Source organism: Hylaeus anthracinus, unplaced genomic scaffold, assembly GCF_026225885.1.
Source record: "Hylaeus anthracinus isolate JK02 unplaced genomic scaffold, UHH_iyHylAnth1.0_haploid 11982, whole genome shotgun sequence".
Lineage (NCBI taxonomy): Eukaryota > Metazoa > Arthropoda > Insecta > Hymenoptera > Colletidae > Hylaeus > Hylaeus anthracinus.
Window position 1 is genome coordinate 11,254,908 of NW_026534330.1, and position 15,482 is coordinate 11,270,389.

At 37.3% G+C, this 15,482-nt stretch overlaps 1 protein-coding gene across 21 annotated transcripts in view; it reads left to right on the forward strand.

Annotated features, from left to right (window-relative positions):
* LOC128885959 (sodium channel protein para) overlaps window positions 1-15,482 on the forward strand; it is a 60,719-nt gene that overhangs the window by 19,293 nt on the left and 25,944 nt on the right. For 10 of the 21 annotated variants that reach the window (XM_054140387.1, XM_054140388.1, XM_054140391.1 and 7 more), the window contains exons 5-9: window positions 1,731-1,784; window positions 3,777-3,809; window positions 11,277-11,432; window positions 11,795-12,000; window positions 14,312-14,440. In XM_054140387.1, coding sequence (XP_053996362.1) covers window positions 1,731-1,784; window positions 3,777-3,809; window positions 11,277-11,432; window positions 11,795-12,000; window positions 14,312-14,440 — 578 coding nt within the window. The remainder of the gene's footprint in view (window positions 1-1,730; window positions 1,785-3,776; window positions 3,810-11,276; window positions 11,433-11,794; window positions 12,001-14,311; window positions 14,441-15,482) is intronic. The other 11 variants (XM_054140392.1, XM_054140398.1, XM_054140402.1 and 8 more) reach the window with 2 other exon arrangements.

The window sequence follows — 15,482 nt, forward strand, 5'->3', positions numbered from 1 at the left end:
GAATCGCTGGTGGCCCGCTGCTACATAGGATATCGATTTTATTTCTTATTAACAAAAGATATTTCAGTTTTGTTCTTTTTTCGTTTCGTACTCGTTTAATCGACGAAACGGTTCTGCGCCTAACTATCTTTGCTTGGAAAACCACTTTCATTTTGAGAGAAAAATAAGAAAATTCCTAGTTCTTCTCTGGATACTTGTTTATTTTAATTATAATTCTTGAGACCAATCATTGTCTTCTTTCACTTTGGGAGAATAAAAAGAAAATTCCTAGTTGAAGACATCAAGGGAAAAGAAACGTCTTTTGAATACTTATATATTTTATTTTTGTAGCCTCGAGTAAGGAATGCCTCAACTAAGGAAATTTTCTATTTTAACACGTTCACTTCTAAAGTAAATCAATGTAAAGACTTCTACCAAGTCAAAATTTTGTCTCGAGATTTCATTTAATTCTTTAATAATTCTAGATTTAATTTCATTATCGGCTGCCCTTTGGAATTAATTTCTTTTTGTCCTCACTGAAAAGTCCTGTCACTCATTTTTGAGTTAGGTCTCTGGTAAAATTAAATAGAGAAGATAAGGAGTTCCTAATCTCGAAAAAGAAGTTTCCTACTCTCAAAGGCAAGCCTCTACTTATTTTTGAGTACACCAAATAACAAAGTGCAAAGTTTTCGCACTCCCGAAAAAGTCTGTGCCTTAAACACACCAACAAATCAACGAATACGATTTCTATTTATTTTCTTTTTCCCCAGGGCACACCAACCGATTTCGTCGATTACTCGCAACACTCGTTTTAGCATCCACTCAACCTCCCATACAACCATGTGTCCTTTTACGTATATCCACGTACGTACATTACCAACAATAACGCGACCATTCACACTGTAACATGAATGATAACAAAAAAAAAGAAAGTATTTCTTCGATCCGTTCGAGTATCTTTTTCCCCCGACGAATCGATCTATCGTACGTGTGTTTTCGTACGCGTTTTTTCAGTCCATGAGAAGTTCCAAGATGGGCAACGACGATTGTTCTATACGTAACGTGCTTGCACATTAGCATCGATGTACAGGTTGTGTTCTACTTTGCAGATATCTATATATTAGCGAGTCTTCGAACGTACAAGCATCGCTATTAAAGTGCGTTTACAAGTGTTTTCACTGATTGTAACGCATACTTCACCACAGATCAATGCTTCCACTCTTCGAACGTATATTTGCATAAATATTTAACATTTAATGTAGCCTACGATATTAGATTAATAAAATTGTGGGACTGATTGATCAAGTGTCAAGTATGTATATATATTTTTTCACGGTGTTGTCCGTGACGCTCGATGGACGTTTACTATATATATATATATATATCTATATAATTATCTTTTTGTATACCCCGTAATCGTATACGTTTTTTTTTTACTAATTTTGCGTAGCTGCAGTGGCGTTTTTTTTTGTGAGATCTGTTACTTCATGTTCACATATCATACGAATTATTCAAAGCTGCGGTGTTTTCTACCCGTAACTCTCCCCCTCCCCCTCTTCTTGTAAACAACCGATTGTCGCTACCAGTCGCGTTGATTGTTTGCTTGATTTATTGCTAACGTAGTGTGAAATATACATGTCTGTCCTGTTGACGACTATTGTCTACATCTATGTCTATCTATATATCTATATATATACATCGAAACACCACGAGTGTCGTCGAATAATGTATTGTTTTTGTGTTACCTAAAGATATGTTCGCGTACGAGCTCGATGTCTTCAGTGTCACTATCTGTGCCTGTTTCTGTACGTACATAAATATCGCTGTGTTCGTAGCTCTCTCTCTCCCTCTAGGTTCAACGCTGGTATAGTTGACTTCCTTATATATGTACGTAGTTCTTGTACATAGGTAAACACACTACCAGCCATGTATGTGTTTAGAAGCTAGGCAGTTGTAATTGTTGCAGTTTCATTAGGAACTTCTGATGCTTTATAAAAAAGATAGTTCAGAGACTTCAGGGTCAATGTCAGGATTGAATTTACGCAATCGTAATATTCACAAGGATTTAAAATTACTAAACGAAAAATAATTCTCCTTTTCAATGAATAATACTGTGTTTGAAACAGGAAAAAGGTTTTAATATTTGAAACTTTCAATGATATTTGTATTAACAATTAAATTAAGAAGTTACAGAGATGTGTACTATGCATATAAAAATGAACATTGATCTACGTTTGATTATATAATTTCTTACTTGGATATTTAAAATAATGGTTCCGTTTGGTCTATTTTATTTATTTAACGTCAGAAATTAGAACTTTATCGTAGTCCATATGGTTGGTAGTGGTAATAGTATATCAACATGTGAATTGAAATTTTTAGATTCTCTTTTCGCTTATGTGTTTTCATCTGAATAATCTATGTGATGAATTTTAAACTTTAAAAATACATCATGGCACTTTTCATATTATAAATATTGAGAGTATCGTTATAATAATTTATAAATGGGATGAATACAATTGAAATTCAATGTGAGCTATTTTAACTAACTGTACACGAGGTCTGCAATTGAATTCAAAGGAGTAATACGAGATATATGTATATCTTTTCCAACCATGTCTGACTACGAACGGTACATTTCTACTTCAATTCACCTCCTTTCTTACTTCTACGTTCGTTTGAAAAGTCTTCGAAACAAAATGAATGAAACCTCTTTAAATCCAGATGACAGCATACAAGCGAAGAGGTATTTAACTATTAATTTGTCAGTTTATTGTTAATCGAGTTAGTCAGTGATCGAAATATCTAAGATGTGATGTAATTTGTAGTTTACTCGAGCAGAAGGTGATTCCTCGTATTTACAAAAAGAGTAACTGACATCTTGTTTCTTTGAGTATTCAGTACACACAGCATATCAAGCTCAATATAGCAGACAATCAAGAATATATTGAATAAAAGTGATGAAATAATAGAAACTTATTGTATCTTAAAGAAGATCAGTAACAAATATAACCAATTCAGTTTGCCCCATTTTAATACTCTTAATCTTATTATTAAAAAAAAAAAACTTTCGTAACAAACATTATAAATTTTTCATAGATATCAATTGTCTAAAAATGTTTAAAATCGCTCCCTGCTAGACCAAAAATTCTTTATAATCATACAACGAAGAATCACCCTCGTATATCGACTTAAATCCGAGCAATTCGGATGTTAATTAACTCCCCTCTCGCTGTCTCCGCAGTAGAGAGCCGGTTAGAGTTAGATTAGAGAGGGAAAGAGAGATTCGAGATGGTATCAATTGATAACGCTTCGATATATTCCTCCTATTCTCACACCAGCTTGCCAGAATCCCGCAATCCTCTCGCTTCGATCTATATAATACACTACGTGTCGTATATGCCCAGATATAAACATATATAACGTAATATACATACATAGATAGAACCGTATATATATATATATAGGTATTAACTGTTTCGTATACCCAGTACTATGATGTCTGTCCTCACGCCTCCTGTTTCTCTATCTTTTCTAGCGTCTGTCTCTGTAGCTTTAACTTGAATCGATCCCCCAAACCCCCCCCCCCCTTCAACCCCCTTTCTTTGTACTACATACTGTATTCACCTATTTACTGTTTCCGTGACTGCACCATTAGCGAAACCTTGTCTCTCACATATTTCGCTAAAATTCTATGAGATTTCCCCCCACGAAACCCCCTCTTTTAGCCCAAACCCCCCTATTTTTCTGTGTTGTTTCTGTGTGTAACGACTGTTTCTCCATTTCTCCAATTTCAGGGAGGTTTTGGACGGAAGAAAAAGAAAAAAGAAGTAAGACGTTACGTCACGCTAAGTAATACCACTCTCTCTATCATCCAACTTCTCTACCTTTATCATACGATTTGAAATTACAACACACACCACACGTATACATATATATATATAAATATATATATATATTTTTTTTTTAATACACATTATACTATATATATAGAACACCCTGAGGAATCCGTCACGATTTTCATTTGCATTCGGTCGACCAGTCGGCCTGGACACTTGTCACCCACTGCCCGATCTACATTTACTATACTTTCTACACGAGACACCTAATTCTCACGAGCGCCACGGTGTACATCGATTCCTATCGCTCTACATCAATACCTTGCCCGTGATATCAACTAGCCCGATGATAAACAGCAACAATTCGAGACCATTGCGTCAAAAAATCGCCAATGTCCATCCAAGCATTCATTTCTTTTTTTTTTTCATTGTACACTTTTTTAATTGGAATAAACGTATTCTTTGGGCGATTTATATTTTTGGAGCGTCTTGCTTCTTTGAGACTGCGCGTTAAATTCAATTTGCCTTCAGACGTGTTTGCTTCGTCGGGAAATTATTCCTTTGTTTTGTCTGCGTTGTTGATTAGAAGTTTGGGGATTCGGTTTTTAAGAAAACGAGGAAATTTGGTAAGAGTGTATTTGTCTCGCTGAAAATTTAACAGTTTTATCAATTTTGGGGTTTAAGGGAAAAATTTTTGGTAGCCTCCAATGATGAGATATCTAAACCAAAGTAAAATTATAATTTTCATTTAACAGTATTTCCAGTAAAACGATCGTGAACGCTATAAAAAAAAGGTTAATTTTTTGTTTAATTAAATGATGCCCCAACCCTCTCATCGACAATGTACACGACTGTGTTATACTCATTCGTTTTCCTTTCGCCTAATTCGTCTGGTTAAAGTAATCGCTTTCTCGATCAATGCGTTGTTGTAAATCGTTCTGTATCCACGCTGATTCCATTCATGTGTACATAATGATTTATCGAGGATACATCGTGGTCACACACGTGTAAGTTGGTCACACAAACGCACACACACATGATCACGTACATAGCCAAATGATAACAAACGCGCTTGTTGTGCTCGGCTGTGCGCGTACACGCTCTGTCGCAAGTGTCTTGACGTCTTACGACAAAAATTAATACTAAACCTGGCTGTGCGCTTTGAAAAATAAAAAGAAAGATTATCGTGTCGAATTCACGTGCACGTAACTCGTGCATCGCGCTGTATAAAATGCTTTTGCGCACTGGGTCAGGTAAATATCACCATCACGATGAGATTTTAGTAATGGTCGTGGACACGCCAATGTACTGCACGGAGCTCTAAAGATTGCCACTAGCACATTCGATGCTACAAATGCTATTTACGTATTAATAAAGACTAAATTACGTAATTGTTTAATAATGTATTATATATAGTATTGTATGTATACTATAACATATATTATGTAATGAATTTTATCTATATATTATAGTATATATAATATTGGTATGGATATATAAGGTGTACAATATATTACATGATTCCATCAACTATTTGTAAAGTGAATTTATTTCAAATTACTTTTAGATACACTGGCAATCTTTTCAGCTCCTCACTGTACACACGTGCCCCACCAGAAATAAGCTTCCGCCTGACTGTCCTAGCGCGCAGCACTCGACAAAAGAATTTTTGGACGTACCGTATCGGCTCGAATAATTCATTCACTAGCTTGTTATAAAATTCACCCAATCAATAGATGCACCAAGGATAAACGTGATCACTGTTGCTGATATCGAATACGAATAGTATAATGTGAATTTATTTATTCAGTAGCTTTCGTGCGGTCCGATAACCAAAGAATTCTATATCGAAGTAACCTACGAACTTGTACATTCTTGTTACATAATTTGTAGGGTAAATTGGCCTTGATCGAAAATATATAAGGGAAACGTGCATCTTCTCAGTCTAACACACGCGTTAATTCTTGATTTACTTTCGAAATTGCAGAGTGAGTAGGAACAAATTTCAGGGGAAAGTTATGATGTAGTAATTATGAAAAAGTAATTTAATATCAATATCTTGAGGAATGAATTTTAAATGGATTTCTTTTTTTGCACTAATTGAATACACACAGAAATATACTGGCTCACTTTAGTATAGTGAATTTTGTAATTCTAGAAAGTATTATCATTGTAAGTAGTGGTCATTTTTATATAAACATAAGAATATAGAAAGAGAATAGAATATCAAGTGTGTAGCTAAACCAGGCGTGTCATTCCACAGTGTTAATTGAAGATGCACCTGATTAAATAAAAATTCCCATTTAGGATATCTCTGAATACACAAATGCCATTTGTATGCATTATTGTTAGTACCACTTAATTTCTATGCATTAATAGAATTCTGAACTCATGTATATTTTTATCACGTTCTTATCCTTCACTGTATTTTGTAACTTTCCTCTGCAATAAACATCGAAAATGAAAATTCTCTGATCTAAGAAACTAGACAAAGTAATGTGAAAAAGAGTATGCACGTTAATAAATCATAATAAATTCACTTGAAGCATTGATGTCCTGCAATTTCTTAAGTAACGAAACATCATTGCAAAGTAATCCCACGTTTGACCTGCATATTACACGTAACAATTGCGGAAACGATGAAATTCAGGCGTAGTAATCCACCTCTGACCTGTATATTCGACGGAAAAAAGGCTCGATCGCGGCGTTAACAACGGAACAAAATTAAACAGTCACCGTCGGCGTCGTGAACAATACGCGAAACGTGGAAAACAACTGTACGTCCGTTTTCTTTTTCCTCGAGTGGTGCACGTCTCGCGTAGAGCTCGCAGCCGCCTGGAAACGCTTCTATAGATCGTATGCCGTATCCGCAATGCTTGGAATTCTATATGCATACCTTTTTTTTCTCTCCGCCCTTTTTTCCCATCTTCTATTCATTAATTGCGCGCCTCGGCAGCAGCATAAGCGCGCAAGGCGAATTACACATGATCGCAGTGGCGTAGCCTCTCCTGGGATCGTATTGATCTATCGTCCGCACGTCGCAATACAGTTTTCAGCGGGACAAGTCTCGCGTCAAAGGACATCGATCGCGTGGAATATTTCATTTCCATGCTTCTTGCGACCCTTCGTCGCGTAATCAGTCGATATGTTGACGCAAATGGGCTTGAAATTAACAGGATTGGATCACGAAGTTAATCTGCGAAGGAAAAAGAAGATATATGTTAGTTGGGGGAATTAAATTCGAGGTGGAAAACGTTATCAATGTTCTCTGAATTCGAGTTCTTGGGTGATTTAGGCAGTATTTGAGGCTAGATCGCAGGGAGATACGGAAATCCTGTCTAAGAGACGCAGGGGCTTGAATTCCAGGTGTGTTGGTTAAAGAGGGAGGTGGCGGAAATTTAACTGTCTCACATTTTGATCTTGAAAAGTCTTGGACTGTCAAGTAGGGAATTTTTGCGCCTCTTAGACAGGATGTACTTAGTATACAGGAACAAAATTCCACGAGAAGTTGATTTGAAGTGCTTAAACTGAACATCATCCACCATTTTCACTAATAGTATCTTCACAAAATATACTACATGTGCAAGTGAAACGTGTTTAAAGTCGATATAGATACATTGAAACTAACACGGATATTAATCAATACTTTACCAAACTCTGCATTCTCATCTTGACTTCCTACAAAGATAAACTGTACATTACTGCAGTAGAAAGATGTCTGTAATTCAAGAGGAAGGTCGAATAGAGCATATGTTCTCATGAACTTATTTATTGTAACTAGGAAAGAAGGTCGAATAGAGCACATGTTTTTATGAACTTCTTTCTTGTTTTTAACTTGGGAAGAAGATCTATTACACCATATACATTTACGTAAACTTTGTATCCCTAATCCACCACTGAAGATCCTCCGTGTTAAGATACATGATTTATTAGTCACTGTATCGTCTAATATCATCTGTATCACATTTCATGGGCAAAAATGGTGGGCAATTTTGAGTGGGAGTCCCTGGAGCATTCATAGAAGCGAGAAGCACACTTTCGACGTTCCCCCTCGCGATAAATTTCTAGCTGGTTCCTTTGAGGTTACCCGCAACCCCTTCAATTCAACTTCTTTGGCAAACGAACGAAGTGATCGACGATGAAACGTGTCTTGCTGCACCGTGTGTTCTCTGCTCTGGCCGCAAAGTTCAGCCTGAATTATTCATCGACAGACACTTCTCGCTTGTGTAAATTAGATTTAGGTAGAACGTTACTCATACGAGAGCCTTGGTATAGATGGTTATTAGGAGTAGGAGGTTCGTGTATGTGCATCTAGTTAGGACGAATTTTTTTTTTTCATTAGAAACGCTTCTATAGATAGTTGGTAGTTGAGCTTGCGAGTATGGCGGTGGAAGACAAATTCGAAAGTCCTAATCGAGATTCTGTTATGATTCGATCATCTTTAGAAATGGGAACATTTTATGGAATAGAATTTTTGACAGAAACGTGAAAGTTCATGAGTATTTAATCACAACGGGCTTTTCTATTTTGGTCCAAAAATAGTTTTAAGGGTGGAAATACCCCTTCGAAATAATTCGAAATTGTTAAATTAATTGTAGAATATATGAAACAATATATGATGTATATTTCTTTGTATATTTTCTATATTACTATACTCCGTAAATCAAGAAAATCTGCAGTCTCGTAATAATTGCTAATCGAGTATGTACACTGAAATAGTAAACCTTTGTAGCTAAATTTATGTTCAAAATCGTCCCAGAAAACTTTTGATTCTATAATTCAATTAATTGATCTATAATTCAATGATCACAGTCCTTAGATTTATTCCTGAACTCTAAAGATGATTCCAGCCTGGGAAATAGAATTTTGACGAAGACCAAAGGTGGACGTGGATCTGTCTCAACGCACTGCGATCACTTAGACTAGCGGCGCCTCTAGTGCGACGAAATCGTGATCAGTGGCGCCGTTAATTCGCCCACTCGCCGTGCGCCGAGTCGATCTCGACCCTCACCCCCTCTCAGAAGACTTTGTCTTGCTCGTATAGATAGTCTGAGTAGCCTAGGTACCAACTCCAGCGATCGAAAGTTACTTCGAGTCTCGCTTGTCCGAATCGATTTGTTCGGGAGTCGAATTTCTCGGTTGATCGTCGGCGAATCAGACGAATCATCGTCCATCGTGAGCAGATTTCGCGGGACACGAATGCAACCATCACACTCCGATACATCAATACCTATCATTCGACTATAATTCGGAATAAGCGAAAGGTTTTCCCGTGGTCGCACGTTCTTTTTTTTTTCTTCTTCTTCATGGAAACGATATTATCGCGATATTACGCTCAGCTGGGCACTTGGCCAAGCACGAAGGGTAGCTCATGAGTACCAAAAAAAAAGCAGGTGGGCATACTTCAAATTTCTAATAATGACTTACGGGAGAAATTCGGTGAGAGTGGGAGCGGAAAACGAGGAGATCACGTGGACCTTCACCAGGTTCGTATGTTCACGACCCGCTTTTAGCACCAATTCCGTACTGTACACACACATATAGACCGCCTTCTATACGACTAGCCCGCCATAGCTGCTTTTCAGACTAGACGCGGAAATAGATGTTCCCGATGCTTCCAAAGTAGGAAAGGAAAAAATGTGGGGCAACATTCCACCCTCGATAAAGTGCACCCTACGTGCTCCAACGGGGGCGCCACTGTTTCCGTAACGTCGCTCGCCGAGCATGCTTTTAATGCATACCAATATCGTGCAAACAATCGGTTGTCGATATCTGGCAATTATCCAGAGGACAGGAATGGAATGAAATTTAGAGAATTCGTTTTTATTGGTACTAAGGGTCTAGGGGTTTGAAGAACTTCACAAAGGGCGTCTGAATGTTTATTGAAAATGGAAATTCTTGATTAGGCGGGCTAAATTTCACAGATCGGATCGTCGATCACATACGTCGAATAACGAAATATAAATTAACTTACGCTATTATTTGTACGTAAGACATAAATGAATTTTCTCAATAGAAAGTGAATCATATGAATCTAAAATAAAATTATATAGAAGGCTAGTGGCTAAATACAGAGTTCTCAGTTTAATGATTGCTGAAATAAAATTATGTAGAAAATTAATTCCTGGACGCACAGTCCTCAATTTAATGATGTCTAGTTATGGTAGATGAAATTTCTTAATAGAAAATGCAATAAATACAATACAATAAATCTAAAATAAAATTACATAAAAAATAAATACATAACAGAAAGTGAACAAAATAAATCAAAAACAAAATTATGTAGAAAATCAGTCTGAAATAAAATTACGTAGAAAATTAATTCCTGCCTGCAGAGTTCTCGGAGTTCTCCAGCTGGTTACTGTCAGGGCGAAGATAGGAAACGTGCAAGCGATCAATTGAACCGGAAACAGTGACGCCTCCTCGAGGAGCGAGGATTGGTGATCCTGTTCCCCGTGTGATCTTCATTCAGACATGAGGTGGTGCCTGCCTTGAAGCTCGGGACCGTTGTCTTGCGATGCACAATACCGCGCTAAGACCGATACGACGCATAGAAGCTCATCTAGAAGCGGGTTATGAATGGATAACCGGTGCACACATAGAAGACGATATACAAATGAATATTTCCAAGCGCTGGTCACTCACGCATACATACTCAGAGTTGGGCACTGTGATCACTTTTGCAATAATCCCTCTCTGCTATCGGATTAGTCAATAATCCTCATTTACAATCTACAAATTGAAAGTCGCTAACTTTTCAGAGCAAATAGTGTTTAATTACGCGACAGTTGCTAATGATGACGGGTGGAGCAAGGATTTCATGCATTTATAATGTACAGAGCCATTGGAAACATATGTTGAATGTATGTAGAGGTTATAACTTCATTTAAAGCGAATGAAATTGAATAAAATATACCTTAGATACTTTAATGTTTTTAAGATGGCGACAAACAAGCTTGAATAACGTTTAGACCTTCTTCGGTATATATTATAAAATATTAACATACCGAAGGTAGTTATCGTACGTATCCATACAATTGGAGAAAAATAAAAGAAATTTGAGTAATCTACATAAGTTTTTCAAGTGTTTCCCACCAAAATGCATAAAATCCACCCTCCACCAATTACTCCAAAATGACAACCTGCCCAACCCTGATACCATACATGGTTTCTCTCCCTCTTCGTACGAGTGGATCCCATTGTTTTGAACGACGAAAGCGTGATTTATAACATGTTGGAAATATTTGTTTCACCATTGATCGCTCGATGGATCCTTAGCCAGCGGGGTCACGTGAGCACGTGAACGAGGACGTAGCGCGTGAAATTACCTGTACAGAACATTTTAGCACGTCTGTACGGTAACGATGATTTGATGCAATTCTATCAAACAAAGAGCTCGATCTAAATCGCTGCCACTCGAGAGGGAGGTGAATAATTTAGAAGTACCTTCGTTCGCAGATTCGGTATGACGACGAGGACGAGGACGAGGGTCCTCAGCCGGATCCGATGCTCGAGCAAGGAGCACCGATCCCGGTCCGACTGCACAACGAATTTCCACCCGAGTTGGCCTCCACACCTCTCGAGGATATCGATAGTTTCTATCATAACCAAAGGGTACTGTATTCTTTTTTTCCATTAGAAAAGAAAACAAAAGAATATTCAAAAGGAGAACCCGCATTAAGAAACCAAATATTGAGTGTTTTTTTGGAGAAGAAAGTTTACTTAATTTTTGTTTAATATTTAGAGTATTTTAGGTATGTTTTAAAGTACATTTGGCAATCTCTTGAGTCTCTTGAATTTTATTTTAGAAAAACGACAATAAGCAAGGTTTATTAGTAGAGTAGAGTTAAATTCGTGAAGATTAAGTTGAAGACTTGAACAAATGGTATTCTACTTGAACTAGAGTTATAAATGATTGAATACAAAGCGCAGAATTAATTTATCAATTACTCCCTAAACTTTGTCGTGTGTTTTAGACCTTCGTCGTCATCAGCAAGGGAAAGGACATATTCAGGTTCTCAGCGACAGATGCGATGTGGATCCTCGACCCGTTCAACCCTATACGACGCGTGGCCATTTACATATTGGTTCACCCACTGTTCTCCCTCTTCATTATCACTACAATATTGGTTAACTGCATACTCATGATCATGCCCACTACGCCCACCATCGAGTCTACGGAGTGAGTATCGTTCGGCTTCCTCGCCTCGCCGCGAGAACTCGATTGAACTCTTTGCCTTTATTCTTCTTCGAATTTGTTTGTTTCATTATTTTTTTTAAATCTCTTTGTTACCTTGAAAACTAATGATTCGTGAATGTAAACTGATACTTGAAAATGTACGACTCTGCTGAGGCAATCAGTGAATGTGTGTAATGTGTTCACATTCATTAGTGCAAAGTTCTACTGATCAGGGAAAGATACTCGACCCTCAATTACTATCATTGGGTCAATGGTGACTTAGTACCTAATGTACCTGGTGTACTTAATACCTAGTATGCTTAGTATCTAAGTATACCTAGTATCTAGAGTATTTAGTACCTATCGTACCTAGTACCTAGAGTGTTAAGTACCTAGCGTACCTAGTACTTGGAGTACTTGGTATCTAGCGTACCTAGTACCTAGAGTATCTAGTACCTAGTGTGCTTAGTACCTATCGTACCTAGTGCCTAGTGTGCTTAGTACCTAGCGTACTTAATACCTAGTGTGATTAGTACCTAGTGCAACTAGTACCTGTTGATGCCTTACAAAGAACTATTAATTAACTAAATAAAAATCTATAAATGTCGATTTTTCAAAAATGTGTGATTCCAAAGGGTGATCTGACCCTAATAAGAGTAAACAATCACGAGAAAATGTGAATATATTGATAGCAAACGATTGGAACCACGAAACCACATTCTCAGATTGTTTTAACGAGGCTGTACATCCGCTAGTAACAGTATGCAATCACTATACCATTTGTTTTCACGATAAATATGCAACGTGTACGAGCATCGCTCTCTGCGAAGAGCTGAACCAGAAGTAACGTTTCCCCGCGTTGATTTTTACAGGTGTCCCCACTTTTCTTTTCAATTTCTCTGTTTATTTTAAACTGATTGATCTGGGACAAAAGAACGATACTCGTACGATGAACAAAAAAAAAAAAGAATTCAGAATGAGAATATGATTCTTGGATGGATGGAAGCGAATAAACAAAAAGTATAGGAACAGGTGTTTTACAACAGCGAATTATAATTGATCGAATGTTTTCTATCAACAGAGGTGGATGGAATTCAAATAAAAATTTCAGACAGCAAAGAAAACATGTGCAATCTTTAAATTTGAAATACAGATTAAGCCACAGAAATGCTCGTTAAATAAACATTCAGATTTGGATCAATTAAAAATACATTCCACGTTTGAACAATAAAAATTAATTAAATACGTAACCCTAATTTATCCTAATTTATCCTAATTCTGTCCACCTTTGCCAACGAGATGTGCGATCGGAATATCTCTGAAAATTGAAATTTCGATTAAGACTTGTGTCTTTAAAAAAATACATATATTTAATCGACGAAAATGATGTGGACACATGTCCAACGAATTTCTTTATTCTCTCAGACAATATATATTTTCGCTTGCTCTGCAGTGACTGTGAATCAACGTAGCTTAGCGTGCCTACGAGCCTAAGCCGGAGATGAGTTGCGAGAATATATTTGAATCTAACAGACTTTTCTGTTCAATTAAACGTCTAATTTAAATAGGAAAAGCCATCGAAAGCTTACGGCGAGTACACGTTGTAAAGTATAGATATTTTCAAGCAATGTTCTACGTGTTATAGCTCTAAATATATGAGTAGAGACTGTGATAAATTGTATTCCGTTGGTAAGTTTTGTCCTAGTCTCTCTAGAGGTAGCGTAGACATGAGCGATCTGTGCGAATAATAATAATAATAATAATAATAATAATAATAATAATAATAATGGAAAAAGATTTTTAATAACGTAAAAGAAAAGAAGAATAAATGGAACATGTACTCGGTGTGTTTGCCAACGAGACAATTGTTCGCTCGGGTCGTGCTCGACGTAGCTGACTTGTCTACGACGATCAGTAATAATTTAGACACCGATAGCGATCGGTTACTATCGCTTAGTTTAGCAGAAGCGGCACTACCCACTAGGGAGAACTATCCGAGAAGATATTTTCCATCCTTTGTCTCGAAACGTGGTTTGGTCAATTGGAGCAAGGCTGAGGTTTAAATTAGTAGCGATGGGATCGAGGAACTCATGAGTAGAATTCTATTGGAGTAGATAGAAACTTTTACCAAAGAGACCAAGGATCCTTAACTTTGAATAAACCTTCTTTTTAATGACTATAACAAGATAGCGTCTTTGGGTGTGCCGCTGACGCGACATCAGTGTGATAAAATTGTGTGATAGGCAGTAGTGAATTGTAAACGCGCGCAAAGAAAATCGCATTTAAAGCTGAGTGGTGTGTTTGTTGTTTTCAGAGTGATATTTACGGGCATCTACACATTTGAGTCCGCCGTTAAGGTGATGGCGAGGGGTTTCATTCTGCAGCCTTTTACCTATCTTAGAGATGCATGGAATTGGCTCGACTTCGTAGTTATAGCTTTAGCGTGAGTAGTTAAAAACTTATTCTTTAATAAAGAAAGAGAGAAAAAAAAATGAAAAAGTAACCGGTACAGAAATGACAAAACGACCATTACGGTAGAGTACAGCGTGCGACGAAAGAGAATAAAATCGAGAAGGTGCATACATAGTTTTCTAATATTGCAAAAAGTCATGGAATGGCAAACAATTTTAACCAAAAAAATTCTTGATACCCTCTTAATATAGTTTCCAAAAATAGTAGTCTTTAACAAAGTTTAATCGAAGGTATATCGACGTAGGATGACCCTCTTTAGGTTAACGAAACCATAATTTCACGTAATATGGAAACACGATTGAGATGCATAGATTGTCTCGGTAATAATTGACTCGTGTATAATTGATTGAAGAAGAGATATCATTTAAATCGACGCGTCGTGCGGTGGTAAGATCTGGTGGGTCTCGTGAAAGCGTGAGTTCTATTAATGAAAAATCATTCGAATTTCATTTCCTAACGCTATTTGAAATTGAACTAAAAAAAAAAAAGAGAACCAATTGGGATAACAAGATGCAATTCACGCTTTTCTCTGGAGAATCATCAACGAATCTACCTAGCCTTAGCAATGTTTGGGCACTCGTCGAGTTTCGACGATGTCAATCGTAAATTTGACCAGGCTTGGAACCGATCAGCCTGAGAGACACTTGTTTTCCTGTGTTTCCTTAGTGCCACGTGGTAGATTCGTAATCACGATGATGATCTTAGCCGTAACCGCGTCGACAGGAGAGATTTTGAAACGATCACGTCGACCTCCGTACGACCAGTTGCCGCAGAGAAGCGTTTTCCTCCTCCCACGAGAACGCTAAATTAGTATCAAGTTAGATGTTCAGGTTATGACAGTAGACCTCGCTAGATAACCTTGAGTACGCTATAAACAAACAAAACAAAAAAAATAATAATTTTCCGTAGCAACGAGTTTATTACTTCAGTCTCTTCTCTTCTCATGTTACCACACTTGGTGCCAGTACACACACACACACACACACACACACACACACACACACACACACACA